The 17940-nt window shown below is 40.1% G+C and overlaps 1 protein-coding gene across 1 annotated transcript in view; it reads left to right on the top strand.

Moving 5' to 3' along the window:
* LOC132824461 (lymphatic vessel endothelial hyaluronic acid receptor 1-like) overlaps positions 1-17940 on the top strand; it is a 60935-nt gene that overhangs the window by 13272 nt on the left and 29723 nt on the right. Inside the window, exons 2-3 of the mRNA XM_060838987.1 lie at positions 2256-2424; positions 9539-9678. Coding sequence (XP_060694970.1) covers positions 2256-2424; positions 9539-9678 — 309 coding nt within the window. The remainder of the gene's footprint in view (positions 1-2255; positions 2425-9538; positions 9679-17940) is intronic.

The raw sequence follows: 17940 nt of genomic DNA, 5'->3' as shown, positions 1-17940 counted from the left end.
ATACACTGCCAGGGGTGGTGATGGAGGCAGATACAATAGGAACGGTTAGGGACTTTTACTAAAGCACATGAGTATGCAAGGAATGGAGTGATATGGACCAAAGGCAAGCAGAAGGGATTAATTTAATTTGAATTTAATGGTCAGCACAACATTGTAGGCCGAGGGGCCCATTCCTGTGCTGTGCCATTCTATGTTAATAATGATAATAGTAATTTATAGTTACGTGTATTCATGAAAATTCAGTAAAATGTGAATGAGTCACCATAAGCGGAGTCAATTGTAATTACATAAATTATACAAAGTTCAGACAAATTTCATTTTTTGTTCCGTACATGGCTTATTGATTTCCTCAGTGGCTACAGGACACTTCCACACTCCACAGCTGCCAGTGCTGTCCCTGAGGTCTCTTACACCAAGGAGGATGCACACTGAAGCAGCCCCCCATCACTGCTGACTGTACCCAGAACATCACCTCTGCCAAAGCCGCCTCATCAGCACCGATACTCCAGCTGCCACCATAACCAGGAGACTGTCCCTGCTCTCAAGGACTGGGGCCCATCTCAACTTCTGAGAACAAACTGAGCATCTAAATCAAAGCATGAGGGCCAAGAGATCTTTCACTCTGCCACCGCTGCAGACACTGCCAAAATACCAAAGGGAAAGAACAGACCCCAATTTATAGACACTCAAACAGGTGGTTACTAGGAATGGACCAGTCCGCCGTCCAACAGCTCCCTGTAACCTCTCTCCACCACCACTTCCACAGATGAATTTGATTCAAAAGATGAATTTGATTCAAAAGTTAAATGAAGAAAAATAAAATTAAAAAAGAATGATGCAGTCAGTTACGTGAGAGGGAGCGGACCATTTGGGAACCTTAACACCTCCTACCTTGCCGCCTCCACCATCCTCTTTTAGATCACTCATTACAACCTACTTAACTTTCAGGCCACCTATACTTATGTTTTTCTTTAGCTCCCTATCTATTTTTATTTGATAATGCGGCTGTGAAGCATCCCAGTACACTTCCCTGTATTTAAGATGCTACATGGGACACGATGCTGCCTCGAAGTATTGAGCTCCCCCCCTCCCGGGTCTGCCTATGATCTGCACTTCTGCATTGAGTCCATCTCTCGGTTGGCCGGTAGTGGAAAGAGTGAAGGAAGCTGCAGAGGTCCGGGCTGGTGCGCCGCTGGCATTGGTGTGGAGCTCGCTGGTTCGACACGCTGACCCGACTCGATTGTTGATCAATTGAGTGTGTTGAGAGGCACAGACCGTGTCTGGGAGCTGCAGGCTGCCGCTGTTGCAGCCACCTGTCTCGTTGTTTGTTCTTGGCCTTGAGTGGCCAGTGGGACGTCTGATCCTGTCTTCTCTGCTGGCGCTGAGTACCTGGCCGAGGGAAGAGGTTTTAGTTGAATGCTGTGACTTCGATGGTCGCACCTGCGTGGATCGCTGGCTTTGGGGGGTTATGTTGTAGCTGTACAGGACATTGGTTTGGCCACTGTTGGAATATTGCGTGCAATTCTGGTCTCCTTCCTATCGGAAAGATGTTGTGAAACTTGAAAGGGTTCAGAAAAGATTTACAAGGATGTTGCCAGGGTTGGAGGAGTTGAGCTGTAGGGAGAGGTTGAATAGACTGGGGCTGTTTTCCCTGGAGCATCGGAGGCTGAGGGGTGACCTTATAAAGGTTTATAAAACTATGAGGCGCACGGATAGGATAAATAGACAAAGTCTTTTCCCCAGGGTGGGGGAGTCCAGAACTAGAGAGCATAGATTTAGAGTGAGAGGGAAAGGATATGAAAGAGACCTAATAGGCAACATTTTCAAATAGAGTGTGGTACATGTATGGAATGAGCTGCCAGAGGAAGTGGTGGAGGCTAGTACAATTGCAACATTTAAATGGCATCTGGATGGGTGTATGAATAGGAAGGGTTTGGAGGGATATGGGCTGGAAGATGGGACTAGATTGGGTTGGGATATCTGGTCGGCATGGACCGAAGGGTCTGTTTCCGTGTTGTACATCTCCATGACTCTAAGTTTAAAACTTAGATTGATAAATAATCCAATCTTGCCCTCCTACTTTGCAATGTTGTGTTTTGAAATTATAATTGGTTCCAGAATCCGACAATCTCTCTGTACCTTTCAGTATTATTTCAGTTCAAGTTAGCCCCCATTGCCATGAGGCAGGAGACTTTTGCTCCTTAGGTTTGAATCCTATTCCCAAGTCATGTCTCATGATCATCTTTCTATTGCAGATATCGAAATCAGCAAATGTCGAATCATGGGGATTTTCCACGTTAGCTTGCAAGGTGATTACAATCTATCACTGATTCAAGCGCGTGATACCTGTAACCAACTTGACTCGCAGTTGGCAACAAAGGCACAGGTCGAAAGTGCACATGAGCTAGGCTTCGAAATGTGCAGGTAAGTGATAATTTTTTTTAATAGATATTTTTATTGAAAACTTAACATTTTTACAAGCTTAAAAAAATTTTTAAAAACCCAAGTACAAACATTGATATACAATTAAATCTTAAGTAAATAATAATCAAAATTTAACAAAAGAAAAATGCCAGAGAAAAATACAAAACTCAACTAACTACTAATCTAGGAATGAGGAAAGTGTGCCAAGCATGCTAAGATCTTAGCCTGCTTGGCACACTTTCCTCATTCCTGAAGAAGGGCTCATGCCCGAAATGTCGAATCTCCTGTTCCTTGGATGCTGCCTGACCTGCTGTGCTTTTCTAGCAACACATTTTCAGCTCTGATCTCCAGCATCTGCAGTCCTCACTTTCTCCTAACTACTAATCTAACCTACAACTAACCAGAGTGTATTATTAAGTCTTTTACATTATTCAAATAAGAGAAAAAAACCCAACGGATAACACAGAAATTGAGTAGTGAGATACATGCTCGGAATGTATTAACATCAAATCGTAACAAAACCGTATTCATGCGGGATTCCTCTCCCAAGGGGCCCCGGACCAACCAGCCCTTGTTAGGATAGCCGAAATATCTGTATTTGTATAATTCAAGAAGGGCTGCTATATTTTATGGAATAATTTGGTCTTTCGGTGCACCATATTTGTAAGGAAGTCAAGGGGAATACATTCCATGATTAATCTGTGCCAATTTGAAAGTCCAGGGGGGCTCTCAGCCACCCAGTTCACCAAAATATTTTTCCTTGCACAGAAAGAGAGAATAGAAAATTATCTCTTCCCGTGCATATCCAGGGAGGGTAAGGTTGAAAAGCCCAAAAGGAGAGATACAGGGTCCACTCTAATTTCCGTTCCTAAGATTTCTGTCAGAGCACTTGCTACTTTAGTCCAATATCTACGGATCTTATGACAGGCCAATAGGCAATGTACAAGAGTGCCCACCTCTATTTTACATTTCAGACACATTGGAGATGCTCCTACCTTAAATTTTACCAATCGATCCGATGCTATATGGGCCCTATGAAGTATCTTCAGCTGAATGGCCTAAGTTCTGTTGCAGATGGTGATTCTTCTGACGTTTTCCCAAATGTCATTCCACGTTTCTATAGAGATTTCTAGTCCCAAATACTGATCCCATGTTTTAAGCAGATTGTCCATATCTCCCGATACTTCATCATGTAATAAATGATAAATAGTACTGATGGAAGATACTCCCATTGGCCATAGCACTCTACATTCTCTATCTGATTTATAAAGACTATCTAATAACGTAGTCTTCTTCTGTATGTAATCTCGAATTTGGAAGTATTGAAAGAGGTCTCCATTAGATAATCCGAATTTCTGACGCAGCTGTTCAAAAGACATCAGGACCCCTTCTTTAAATAGATCCCCTAAATAAGAGATACCCCTGGATTTCCAGAGTTTGAAAGTGGCATCTGTAAATCCCAGTTGAAATCCCCATACTCCCACTATCGGAGCATAGGGGGATGTTTTATGTGAGTTGCCCTCATTTTGCCGCATTATATTCCAAGCTTTAATTGTGTTTATTATTATAGGGTTTTTACAGTGATGCATAATGATTTTCCTCTTGTCTGAAAACAAAAGGTTAATAAGTGGGCATTTTACTTGAGAGAGCTCGATGTCCAGCCAGATTGATTGCAGGTCAGACAAGACCCAATCAGCTATGGAACTTAATAGGGAACTTAACTGATATTTCCTGAAATCTGGGAAATCCAATCCTCCCCTTGCCTGTGGAAGCTGTAGCTTCTTCAGCTTAATAAGGGGTCGTCTATGATTCCAGATAAAGGAACCCAACCAGCCATATCATTTATGTAGTGCCAGTTTCGGCAGCATCACCGGAAGTATAGGAGACGGGGCAGGACATTCATTTTAATTAGTGCTATTCTACCCAGCCAGGAAATTGGAAGGTCTCCCCATCGCTGGAGGTCCTGCCTTATCCTTTCCAGTGAATGCACAAAGTTAGCCTTGTATAACTGACCAAATACTGGGGCAATAAAAACGCCTAAATATAAAAAAACCCTCCAGGGACCACCAAAAGGGAAAGTGGGATCCGTCCAATAAGTGGGATATACTAGCAAGGCCACTCATTGGCATAGCCTCCGATTTTGAGAAATTAATTTTGTAGCCTGAAAATACACTAAATATATTAATAACTTGGATTAAGCGAGGCACGGACATCAAAGGATTACTGAGAAATAGAAGAACATCATCTGCATAAAGGGTAATTTTATGTTTACCTATCCCAATCCTCGGGGCTGTTATATTAGAATCAGCCCGTATAGCTTCTGCTAATGGCTCAATTATTAACGTAAATAGCAATGGCGAGAGAGGACATCCCTGATGGCAGCCCCTATCCACACTGAAGCTGTCCGAACCTAATCCATTGGTAATCACAACTGCTTTGGGATCACTACACAGTGTTGAGACCCATTTGGTAAACACCTTTCCAATGCCAAACCTTTCCAATGTGTCAAACAAATAAGACCATTCAACCTTGTCGAAAGCCTTTTCCGCGTCTATTGACACTACCACTCCTGGTATCTTTCCCTGATGGCAGGCTTGAATCACATTCAAAACCCTTCTAACATTATTGGATGATCTACGGCCCTTAATAAACCCTGTCTGATCCTCCTTTATGATATGTGGCAATACCCTTTCTAGCCTCAATGCTAGCATTTTAGACAGGATTTTAAAATCTAGGATAAAAGCAAGGATATTGGTCTGTATGACGCGCAATCTTCTGGGTCATTTCCTTTTTTAAGGATAAGAGAGATATTTGCCTCTTTCAATGAAGGCGGGAGACAGCCCTGACTGTATGAGTAGTTATACATGTCCATAAGTGGACCAGCCAGTATTCCTGTAAATTCTTTATAGAATTCAGCTTGAAAGCCATCTGGGCCAGGTGCCTTACCGCTCTGAAGTTGCCTGATTGGGTCAAGTATTTCTTGGATTGTTAGGGGAACATTCAAGACCGATACCTGTTCTGGAGCTAGGTCCGGAAAGGTCAAGTTTTTAAAAAATGATTGCATCCTCCTGGTCCTGTCTTCACAATCCTGCGATTTATACAAATCAGAATAAAATTTTCTAAAGATTGCGTTAATCCTAAGTATCTACCTGGTTTATCGCCAAATTCATATAACCTTTGTTTTGCAAATAATATTTCCCTCTTAGCCGTTTGGGTAAGCGTGGTGTTTAGAGCTGTCCCAAGGGCTGTAATCCTTTGCAATTTGATAATAGAAGGTCTGTCAGCGTATGCTGTTTCAGCCGCTTTTAAGCGAGCTTTGAGCAGACGCTGTTGTTCTCCCTTTAATTTTTTCTGGGTCGCTGAGTATGAAATGATAAACCTCGCACGTACGTTTTGATGGTCTTCCACATCATTGATGGGTTGCTAGCCGTACCTGAATTAATTTCTAAAAAAAGTTTTAAATTCTTGAGAAAAGTATTTTACAAATTTACTGTCTTTCATCAGGAAGGGGTCCATACGCCAAGGCCAGGGGATGTCTCATTGTTCCTCACTTGATTTCCATTTATATAGCAGTGTGATCGGAAATTGCTATACTACCTATTTTACAGGATGATATGGGGCAAAAACCATATCGATTCTGGTATGGCATTTATGTGGATTGGAGTAAAAAGAAAAATCTCTGCCCTGTGGTTGAAGGCATCTCCATACATCTACTAATTCTAATTCTTTGTTTAAACCCATTAATTGTCTAGATCTGGGAGATACTCCTGCAGTACTCTTGGGAATCCTATCTATTTCCGGATCCATAATACAATTAAAGTCTCCCCCTATAATTGTATGACGGGCACCGAGAGCCATAAATTTTGAGAAGGCTTCCGTTATAAATTTAAAAGAATGTGCCGGGGGGCAATAAAAATTTAAAATCCCATATTCCTCTCCATTTATAAGGGCTTTAATCAGAATATATCTCCAGATTCGTCTTTTATCTGTTTTAGGATTTTGAAAGGGAAATTCTTCCGAATAAGAATAATAACTCCCCTGCTTTTTGAGCTAAAAGAAGAAAAAAAGGCCTGATCAAATCCACTCTGTCATAATTTCAAGTGTTCTTTATCCAATAAGTGTGTCTCCTGTAGGAGAGCTATATCAACCCTTTCTTTCTTGAGGTTTGATAATATTTTCTTCCTTTTGACTGGTGAATTACTCCCCTTGACATTCCAGGTACACCACTTAACCGACTGATCAACCATGATTGTCCAGGCAAATCCAAGACCCCTCGGGAGGGGAAACCCTATCCAGAACATCCCGAGCATAGAGCATATAAAATTCACAAAAATAAAGGCTCTCCAATACACTCAAAACAGTATAATAAAAAACTATTTCTAAATAAAAAAAAAAGATTTAAATGGAGATTTCCCCCCTTGTTCCCAGGGGATATCACTTCCTTTCCAAAAGTTCATCGTATTCCTCTCCCAATCAGTGCCCTACCCTTGACCCAGGCGCTCCTCAATAGGATGAAGAAAATTCAAATATACTACAGAACTAGAGTTAACAGTGAGCACCCTACCCCCACCCCCCCAACCCACACCAACACCTGGATATATTTGGTAATGTCAATACCATGTATAAACATATATAACTATAAAATTACAACCTCAACAAGTAATAATGAAATATAATAATACAAAATAACAAGGGAAAACAACCTCGCTCCTACAGACAGAGGTAAAATAACATAACGTAACCACCTCCCCCCACCAACATTAACTAGACCCCCCCACATATATATATATATAATAGAATAAAAAAGGGAGAAAATCGTTAAATAGAGAACAAATAAATAAATCCCTCTCCCCACCCCCCCAGGATAATATTAAACAGTAAGATTAAAAAAAAGGGATTAATATATAAAAAAAAGGGGAGGGGGCATGTAAACCGGAGTGGGGGGAAAGCAAACCAACATCAATTATCTCTTACAATTTATCTAAGAGAGTCAAAAGATTTCTTGGCCTTTTCCAGCGATCGAAAGTTATACACGGACCCTTCATGGTTAAAACGTAGCATCGCTGTATAGCGCAAGGAGTACTGAATATTTAAGTCCCTTAAATACTTCTTTGCCTCATCAAACACCTTCCTCTTTCAGACCAGAGCTGGGGAAAAGTCCTGGAATAACATGATCTTGGATCCTTTATAGATCATGGCTTGGGGATCTTTTCCAAGATTTCTGCCTCTCCTTGTAGCTCTGCAGCCGGAACAGGACTGGGCAGGGCGCTGGTTTGAGCCGGGCCCGCGTATTGCAACCCGGTAGGCCCATTCCACCCTTACCTGGCCTGATCCAGCCTCCAGATTTAAAGCTGTGGAAGCCACTGTTCAAGGAACACTGTAAGCTGGCCTTCCTCTTCCTGTTCTGGAAGACCCAACAAAAGAATATTTTTTCAACAACCTCGATTCTTGAGGTCTTCAATGTGGTTCTCTTAGGTCCGGACTCACTGTTCGAGAGTCCAGACTGGATCCACGGCTGATTGTGCTGTAGTTTCGGAGGTCGCGGCCTTTAGCTCCGCCCATCCGACTTGGCGCTCGATTTCCTTGATGTCTCAGTTGTGCTTTTGCAGCGCGGCTGAGAGTGAGTCCCATCGGTTTCGGGACTCTTCAATAAAAGCGTCAATCTTCGCATCGAGTTTGGAGATTATTTCCACAAGGCTCGCCACCGTAGGTAAGTCCCCCCGGGATGGCGGCGGACACCTCTGCTGCAGCTGGAGAGGGGAGGGGAGGGGTTCTTGCTTGCTGAGAGCGGCGGGCTCCCTTCCCTTTAGTCATTTTTACTGGAGATTAAATTGTTTAAATCCAATACTAAACAACTAATTACATTAAGTAAAAACTATTTTAAATGATTTGGTGAGTGTGGTAGGGGTGGGTGACCCACTTTGCCCAAGTCTTGGGAGGAGCACTGTAGACTCAGACTTGCTAGGTCGATGCCATCTTGGATCCCCGATATTTTATTGTTAAATCATCATTCCCAGCACCCAACTGGCTCAACAATCTATCACAAACATATTTATCCTAATGCTTTTTGTCCAAAATATAAACTCAGTAATGTACAAAAACTGAACGATTCTCACTTATCCTTTAGTAAAGATGTTCAATGCAGAGTCCTTTGATAAAAATGATCTCATGAGTTGATATATTAAAACACATCCTTTCCAATGCCCCAACTGATGGTTGAAATCTCAACAACTCTCGTATATAGATTGCAGCCTAAGGAAACTGTACCAAAACAGTGGCAGTTTCAAGATTATAGAACAAAATCAAGAAAATCCACCTTTATTGATCCTAAACTAACTATTGATCCACCTTTATTGATCCAGTCAACTCATTTTGGTCACAAGCCCCAAAATAAGCTGATCCTCCTACCCCACACTTACCATTAATTGCTAACAAGTGCAAGAGTTGTAAGATGGTTGGCGTGGAAAGTAGAACATAAATCTAACCCCATGTGACTAGAATACAAATGCGTCTCCGGTTTGGTAGTTATATGGAGTGATATTGAGGAAAATCCCTCAAAACTTATCTACCCTCTTCTCAAAGAGACAAGAAAGTGAAAAGAGCTTGCATTTATATAGCACCTTCCAGGACATCCCAAAGTGCTTCATAGCCAAGAAGTGTTTTTTAAAAATGTAGCCACTGCTTTAATGCTGTAATGATCGTTCAGCAAGCTCTCACAAGCAGTGATGTGATAATGACCATGTAACCCAGCGATTGAAATGACAGGATCAGGCCCGGTTTAACACCTCATGTGAAAAATGTCCTCTAACGGTGCAGCTCTTCCTCAATAATGATCCTCCAACAGTGTAGCGCTGTTTTAGTACCTTGGACCATTGAGTGCTCCTTCAGTATTGCCTCTCTGACCATATAACATGTCTTCACCACTTCCCAAATATCAGTGCAGCATTTCCTCAGTACTACTAGATATGTCAACCCAGATTCTGGATATAAGTCTGTGGTCACTGCCTGAATCCTCAAGCTCTCAAGGAGATCTCTCCTTTTTGCACAGTTATCAGTTCTTGAAGGAGTTAGTTTACAAGGTCTCATGGATTTATTTTCTGTGCCTCTTTTACAGGTATGGTTGGGTGGATGATGGTTTTCTTGTTATCCCAAGAATCAGTTCAAAGGAGCAATGTGGAAAAAATGGAACAGGCGTGTTGATTTGGAAGGTTGATCCTGACAAACTGTACGATGCTTACTGCTTCCAGAAGAATGGTAACTGGAGATCACTTAAAGTAGATTTTGACTTTTTAAAACCTTAGTGCAAGCATTGGCTGAAGAGTTGTACAGAAAGAATGTGTCAATGAACTATGAGAGTTCAGTGAGCATGTACAGGAATCATTTAACACTAGAGAACAGGTATAAAAATCAAACAAAATGTTTTTCTTAAGGAAGCTAGAATATGAAGAGATAGCAGTTATTTTACAATTTTAAAGAGGTCAAGCTAATATCAATCCTCAGAACAGCTACGTTAACCTGGGAAGGGATACAGAGCAGATTCATCAGAATGATAGTAAGAGGTAAAATTATGAGGACAGTTTGCATTGACTAGGCTGATATTCCCATGAATTTAGATGGTTTAGGAATGTTCGGGGAGGCTTTGTGGTATTTTTGCTGCACTGTTAATCCAGGAACGAGCTGAAAATGTGTTGCTGGAAAAGTGCAGCAGGTCAGACAGCATCCAAGGAGCAGGAGAATCGACGTTTTGGGCATGAGCCCTTCTTCCTGAGCCCTTCTTCAACACATTTTCAGCTCTGATCTCCAGTATCTGCAGTCCTCACTTTCTCCTGTTAATCCAGGAACTCAGGTAATGTTCCAGGAACCTGGATTCGAATCCTGCCATAGCAGATGGTGAAATTTGAACTCAATAAAAATCTAGAATTAAGAGTCGAATGATGCCCATGAAACAAATTGTCAGGAAAAAACATCTGGGTTTAGGGAAGAAAACTAGCATTTTTATATGATCTGGCTTACAGGCAACTCCAGATTCATAGCAATGCGATTGATTCTTAACTGTCCTCTGGGATAGACAATAAATGCTGGCCCAGCCAGCGACACCTTCATTTTGTGAATGAAATAAAACAAGTCAAGGTGTTCAAGATCATGAAGACATGCTATAGGGTTACATTAGAATGAGAATTTTTTATGCAGTGCATTGTTATCATCTGAATTTTTAAAATTCATTTGTGAATGTGGTCTTCAATGTGCAGGGCAGTATTCATTGCCAATCTCTGACACTGAATGAAAGAATGCTGGAGGCAAATTAAATACTAACTTTCAAAAGACAGCATACCACAATAAAAAAGCATGCTTGATTAGCACTAAATCCAACACCTTAAGCATTTGCACACCCCACCATTGATGCACAGTGGCTGAAATGTGTACCATTATTTTATATTTGTTCATCTGGTTATTTAGATGGATGCAGCATGAAGAAGCAAGCTTAACGCCATCCTGGACAAAGCAGTCTGCTAAAATGTCACCCCTCCCACCACTTTACACATTCACACTCTTCAAAACCAATGCATGGTGGCAACAGTGCAGACCATCTACAAGATGCACCATAACATGCACAGTTCAACAGGATCTTATAAATCTCCAACCATTACTATCTAGAAGGACAGAGACAGCATATGAATGGGAATCCCAGCACTTACAAATTCCCTTCGAGTCACACACCATTATGACTTGTAACTATATCACACCATTCACTTTCACAGAATCCAAATCCTTCTGTGGGTGTACCAACAGAACGTGGACTGCAGTAGTTCAAGAAGGTTCCATTCTTTCAAGGGTAATTAGCAATAGGTAATAAACGTTGGCCTAGCCAGTGACATCCACTTCCCATGAATGAATTTTTAAAAACTTGAAGAGGACAGATTTTCAGGGTGGTGGAAAGAATGCTGGGGCTTGATTGGACAGTCCTGTCAAACAGTTGATATAAGTAAGAGAAATGTTTAATGAACCTCCTTGAGGTTTTGATGAGATTTTAGAGTGAGTTGATGAGGATAATACTTTTGATGTGATTAATTACCAAAGGGCGGCGCAAAGAATTTTGAGTAAAGATGGAACTCATGAAATAAGAGTCAGCAATATGGATGCAAACTTGCCTGAATGACAGGAAATGAAGAGTAGTGGTGCATGTTTGGTTTTCAGATGGGAAAAGTGTTAAAATGGAGTCCCCTGGATGTGGGTATAATACATTTTGCTTTTTCTATAAACATCAATAACCTAGATTAGGGTGTATGTGGCAAAATTTCAAAATCTGAAGAAGAAACGAAATTTGTAAGTATTGCAAACCAGGAGGAGAATAGCATAGAAATTCAGTGACATAAGACAGCTTGCTGGAAGGATGATCAAGTAGCAGTTGAAGTTTAATGCAAAGAAGTGTGAAATGATTGATTTGGTAGGAAGAACACCGAGATACAATATAAAATACAATGCACCTCCTGCCACCGCATTGGGACAGGAAATCTGTGCACCTGGAACCGGAAGTCAGTACCCTTTCAGCCAGAAACTGGATGTTGACATCTATTCTACCCAAAGACGTGTATGCTGGGGCACAAAAGGCTTGCAACGGACTTAAAACTGGCAGTCTCCTGCCCACTTCACTTCCCAGCACCAGTAGCCACTCCACTTAACACTCTAGTCCACACATTGGTCAATGTCCCAGTGTAGATAGTGACTGGACTGATTAGTGCTGGGACTGGCTGGATCCAAGAGTTTCTTTCTTCTATCATTAAATGTAGCACCTTCTTGATCATACCGCTCAGGAAATTCAATTTGTAATAGTTTTGGCCATCTCGGTTACTGAAACTAGTAGTTACCTGTGGCAAAAGTGAGGACTGTAGATGCTGGAAACCAGAGGTTACCTGTGGCATCACTAGTAGTGGCATGACAGGCACTATGATTACATGGGTGGTGAGTGTGCCCTCTGCAGTTGTGGTTACATTAAACATAATCATAACAGAGGATACAATTCTAAATGGAGAGCAGGAGTTGGCTGAATATGTACCTAAATATTGAAGGTGATAGGACAGGTTGAGAGAACAATTAATAAAGTATATAGCATCCTGGGCTTTATTAACAGTGGTCCTGCTGTAACTGAGGTTTTGCATCTATTTCTGATCAAAAACCAACTAGTTTTAAAAAAATAATTGATGAAGCAGCTGAAGGTGATTGCGTTTACAGGTTGTCCCATAGCAATGTCCCATGGCTGAAGTGATTGTCTTCCAACAATCACAACTATCCTCCTTTGTGCTAGATATAACTACCAACCAAAGGAGGATTTACCTCAACTCCCATTGATTTCAATATAGTTATGCTCTTTGATTCCACATTCAATCAAAAGCTACATGAGTGTTATGAACAGTCTCTCTCACATCATCTCTCCAAATTTTGTTCTTTTATTCATTGTTGTAATGAGGTCTGCAACTGAATAATGGAAATTGAGCATTGGTAAGAAATTATAGATGTGTAGTATTATGATCTTAATGTATGTTATTACTGGACAGGTTAGACTGGAATCTGGATTGATAGACTTTCTTTTGGTTTTAACGAGCTAGTCTCTCACTGAAAGATGAGTACACAATTTCACAGAGTTGGTTTTAACAATAAAATAAAAGTTTATCAAGTAAAGGGAATGCTGATAATGTAGAATAAATTAGATTTCCATATAGTGCAACCATAAAGATTTTAGGAACACATGGGAACATATTAATCTCAAAATGCTCCTTGACAGATACCAAAAATACCCCTTACATATTACTCACAGGTAAAAAAAAATGCCATCTCTAATAGCTAACTTAGACTGTAACTGCTATTCCCAGTCTGGAAAATCAGACAGCTTCTTCCTGGAAGTTCCATTTACCCAAACTTAAACATTCTCAAGTTCAAAGATCTCTTCAATGTTTTATCCAAACACTCTGGTCTGGGCCTACTACTAAACTCCTTACTCAAAGGTAATTTATATTTACAGTCTTCTCCCTTGTTCAGGATTACTGTGTTGTACAACCACTTTTATCCATGATTTCTACAGAATTGCCTAAAATTGAAATTAATAGATTTCTCCTCAGCTTAAAAAGAGCCGGTCTAGAAGTTGCTGATTGAAACAAATAAAAAACCCATACCTCACTAATTCAAGATTCAAAAATTCAAACCTAAATATAAATTATAAAAATATATTCGTCATACACCTTGCATCACAGTAAGTACAGTTCAATAGCACTAACAATAAAACCTTCCATCACTTTTATAATAATTGAGAATAAACTGAAAAGACAGTATTTGGACAGACTAGATTTGTTCAGCTTTTTGTTAGCAGGCTGTACCTGGGTAATTTTCCACATTGCCATGTAGTTGGCAGTGTTTCAAATAGTTTGGCTAGGAGATACAGCTACTTCTGGAGCACAAATCTTCACTACTACTTCCTGGAGGGTGTAAGGGCATGTAGCATTACCTATATGCAGTGTTTCAAGCCTTATTTTTACATCAAACGGAGTGAATCAAATTAGCTAACGGCTGTCACCTAAGACCCATGAGATGGATCATTTACTTAATGTTTTGGGTAGAAGATAGTTGCAAATGCTTAAGCATTGTGACTTGCACTGATGTATTATGCTCCCTCATCATTAAAGATGGGTATGTTTCTGTATCCTCTTCCTCCAATTCTTGTAAGTAATCCTGTGTTGTAGCTTCACCAGACTGGCACTTTACTTTTAGGTTCACCTGGTGCATTTCCTGGCATTAATCTCAATGTAAAAACTGGATACTGTCTCCACCAGGCTGTATGGTGGTCACGACTACCAATACTATCATGGACAGGTGAACCTGCAACATGTATATTGGTGAGGGCAAAGTCAAGCAGGTTTTTCCAACTTGATGGCTCCTCTTCTCCTGCCGTAGGCCTAAGACCCGGCAGCTATGACCTTCAGAAACTTGACCAGCTGAGTCTGTAGTAGCTGATGAGCCACAAATATGACAGTTCCAAAATGTGTGACCGAAACTTCACAACAAAATGCAAGATATAATGGTCAGATAATATGCACAGATGTAAACCTCTCAATGTACTGAAAGTAAAATTGCTCTATAGCAAGTAGTGAAACTGCATTTGTGATTTGTGGGATGGCATCAGATAAAACTGACCATGAAATCTCCTGGATTGTTGGATACATAAATGTTTCATTAAGGGATTCCTTAAGGAATTTACCCAATCAGTGCCTAAATGTGACTGCAGTTACTACACTAACACAGTTGACTCTAAATGTCTGCAAGGCATTAAGAGTTGGGAGTACATCTTGACTTCCCCATGTTTCATAGCCTAGGAACAAATTAAAACTACCATTGCAGTGAACAACTCTCCAGAACTCATTTTATGAAAGAATAGAACTGAATCCCAGATTATTAGGAATGAGAAACATCTCACAAATGAATAGAAGGAAAACAGTTCTGTATCAGTCAACGTTGTGGTGATAGTACTACATGCAGTTATGCGAATTGCAAGAAACAATGACAAAAAAGTCATAAAAAACAGGAAAAACCTCATTACTGGCAGGATGTAAAGATTTTGTACAAGTCAGGAGTTCTCTTCCTTCCTTCATTAGAAATTTCAGAGGTGATTTAACTCTGCAATGTCAATCATTTCCTATGTTGCTCTGTAACTCAGCACACCAAGGCAGTCTTGAACTCACCGAACCTGTTTGCATGATGGTGATTTGTGATGATACATTTGCTATAAATTAATCCTGTAACAAATAACACATGTTGTTTTGACATAGATTGGAGAGATGCAATGTTTCCTTTTCTTATTTCATCCCTCCATTGGTCACAAGGTTTTAAAATTTAGTTAAAAATCAAACAACACCAGGTTATAGTCCAACAGGTTTAATTGGAAGCACACTAGCTTTCGGAGCGACGCTCCTTCATCAGGTGATTGTGGAGGGCTCGATCGTAACATTTCCAAATCATTTTAAAATTTAAACAGCTTGGTGATATAGTCAATTATAGGAGCCTCAGGTTGGGGCTCTTGTGGTGCAATGGTAGTGTCCCTGCCCCTGTCAGTTGGTCCTGGTTCAAGTCTCACCTACTTTACACATATGTCTGAACAGGCTGATTAGATTTAGATTAGATTTTACTGTCAAATATACTTCAATACAAGAGTACAGGAGTATAGTGAAAAGTGTATAGCGTTTCCTCTTTTCACTGTACTCCTATATTCAGGTATACATGACAATACAATCTAATCTAATCTAAATTTAATCCAATCAGCGTGTTCTGGCACATGAATGGGGTAGGTGAGACTTGAACCAGTACCAACTGACCCAGAGGTCGGGACATTACTATTGCGACCCAAATTAAAAATATCCACAGGTGTCACATTGTGTCAGGTTCAGTGTTAACAAGTGAGTCAGGTGTGGAATGGAGTGTGAGATTTTTTAAAATGTCACTCTATTTAAACAGAACTCAAGTTCACACTTTCTTGGGAGAGCTTTATTTCAGTTAACCATACTTTATAAACTTTTACCCCACTAACTACTACATTTATACAACCAATTCAGACCCCATTCACTCTTAATTAATATAACCACTACCTGTTTTCATACACACTCGACACACACACCCCAAATGGCTGTGCATGTTTTTGAAATAACTGCAGTTGGCTGAATTCTCTTTGAATCATGTAGGGTAAATTTCACGGAAATACCCTTCAGGAACTCTCCCCAAGTGATAAAAAAAATACTTTCAGTGAGTTTTAAGTTCACACAATTGACAGAGAGGAAATGCAAAGCAAGAGGGAGAGCAGTGAAATGTTGCCTTCAAATAGGTCAAATTCTCTTGTCACATACTGGACCATGAGATCTCCCCATGAAAGTTCTCTAGATTTGTATGACTCTATCCAAGCTATCTGCTCTTTGGAGGTGTAACATAGTCAGTGTTGCATTTAATGCCTTTTCCTTAGTATAGTTTGTTTTAACATTCTAGATATGTTTCTAACTTTTTGGTTTTACTGGCTGAAACATATGTATACAACACACAGATTTGAGTTTAACAATTAAGCATAAGCTTATTACGCAAAAGAAATTAAGATAACATATTTAAATGGGGTTACATAATTCATTAAACATATGGTTGGATCACTTCTCCACATAACTATGTGTACACTATGTGATGTAATTTGCTTTGTGGCTCTCAGCTCAGTACGATTCCTATAAACAGATGATTTCAATGTTATTTAGGAACAGTTGGAGGCAACACGGCCTCTTGAGTTTGTTGCACCATTCAGTTGGATGTCGTGAGTGATCTGTACCTGAACTTCAGTCATCAGCCTTAGCTCCACATGATTAGGCTTAATTTACTACTGACTTTGTTTATCATAAAAACACCACAATTTTACCATTTTCTTCCTTTATTCATTTTTCTCTGGTTGTTGACTATCCCTAGTTGCCAATTCCTAGTAGACCATCTTTTTGGGACAAAGGTGTTCATTATTGCGTTACTGTTGAACAATGAACCATTTCAGACATTATTCAGAGTCAATCACATGTTATGGATTGGGTAAGGCCAGCTGGTTTCCTTCCCCGAAGGTCATTCCTGAACCAGTTGGACTTTCAAGACAATATAACAATTTTCTTGTCACTTTTCTAGGTATTGCTCCTTTCCTCTTTTGATTCTTGATTGGTTGTATTTAAAGGCAAAGGCTAGCATTTCAGTGTCTCAACAATGTCCAATTCTTCTTTTACAAGCACAAAAACAGAAATTGCTGGAAAAGCTCAGCAGGTTTGAGGAAGGGACACCAGACCCAAAACGCTAACTCTGATTTTTTTTCACAGGTGCTGCCAAACCTGCTGAGATTTTCCAGCAATTTCTGTTTTTGTTTCTGATTTACAGCATCTGCAGTTCATTTGGTCTTCCTTTATAAGTCTTGATATGGAGGTGCCAGTGTTGCACTAGGATGGACGAAGTTAAAAATCACATGACACAGGTTGTGTTGTCCTGTTGGACAATAACCTGGTGTTAATTTGTGATTTCTAACTCTATAAGTATTGACAGGGAATCTGGCAGGGCATTTAATCATGGGACAAAGTTTTGAGAAATATACATCAAGCCAATCATCACAAGTGAAGAGAAAATAAATTTTTGGTAAACACCCTCTAACAAATCCATGCTGACAATGAGGGTTCCAATAAACTGGGGAGACCAAATACAGATTGGATGATCAATTTGCTGAAAAGATCTGTTCAATTTGCAATTGATCTCAAGCTTCTGGTCAATTGCCTCTTAATTCTCGTCATACTCACATTGACTCTGATAGCTTTCCAGTGAAACTCAGTAGTAGTTGAAGATATAACACCCTTATCTTTCAAATTGGTGTTTAATCGTATTTTGCAATCAATATCGAATCAACAATTTTAGATCATAATTATCATACCCCAGGAGCATCATAAAACAAAACTCAAAATTGAATTGCAAAAGGAGATA

The sequence above is a fragment of the Hemiscyllium ocellatum genome, chromosome 18, assembly GCF_020745735.1.
Source record: "Hemiscyllium ocellatum isolate sHemOce1 chromosome 18, sHemOce1.pat.X.cur, whole genome shotgun sequence".
NCBI classification, from domain to species: Eukaryota; Metazoa; Chordata; class Chondrichthyes; order Orectolobiformes; family Hemiscylliidae; genus Hemiscyllium; species Hemiscyllium ocellatum.
The sequence above is the reverse complement of the archived record's forward strand: the minus strand, read 5'-3'. Positions and strand labels throughout refer to the sequence as shown.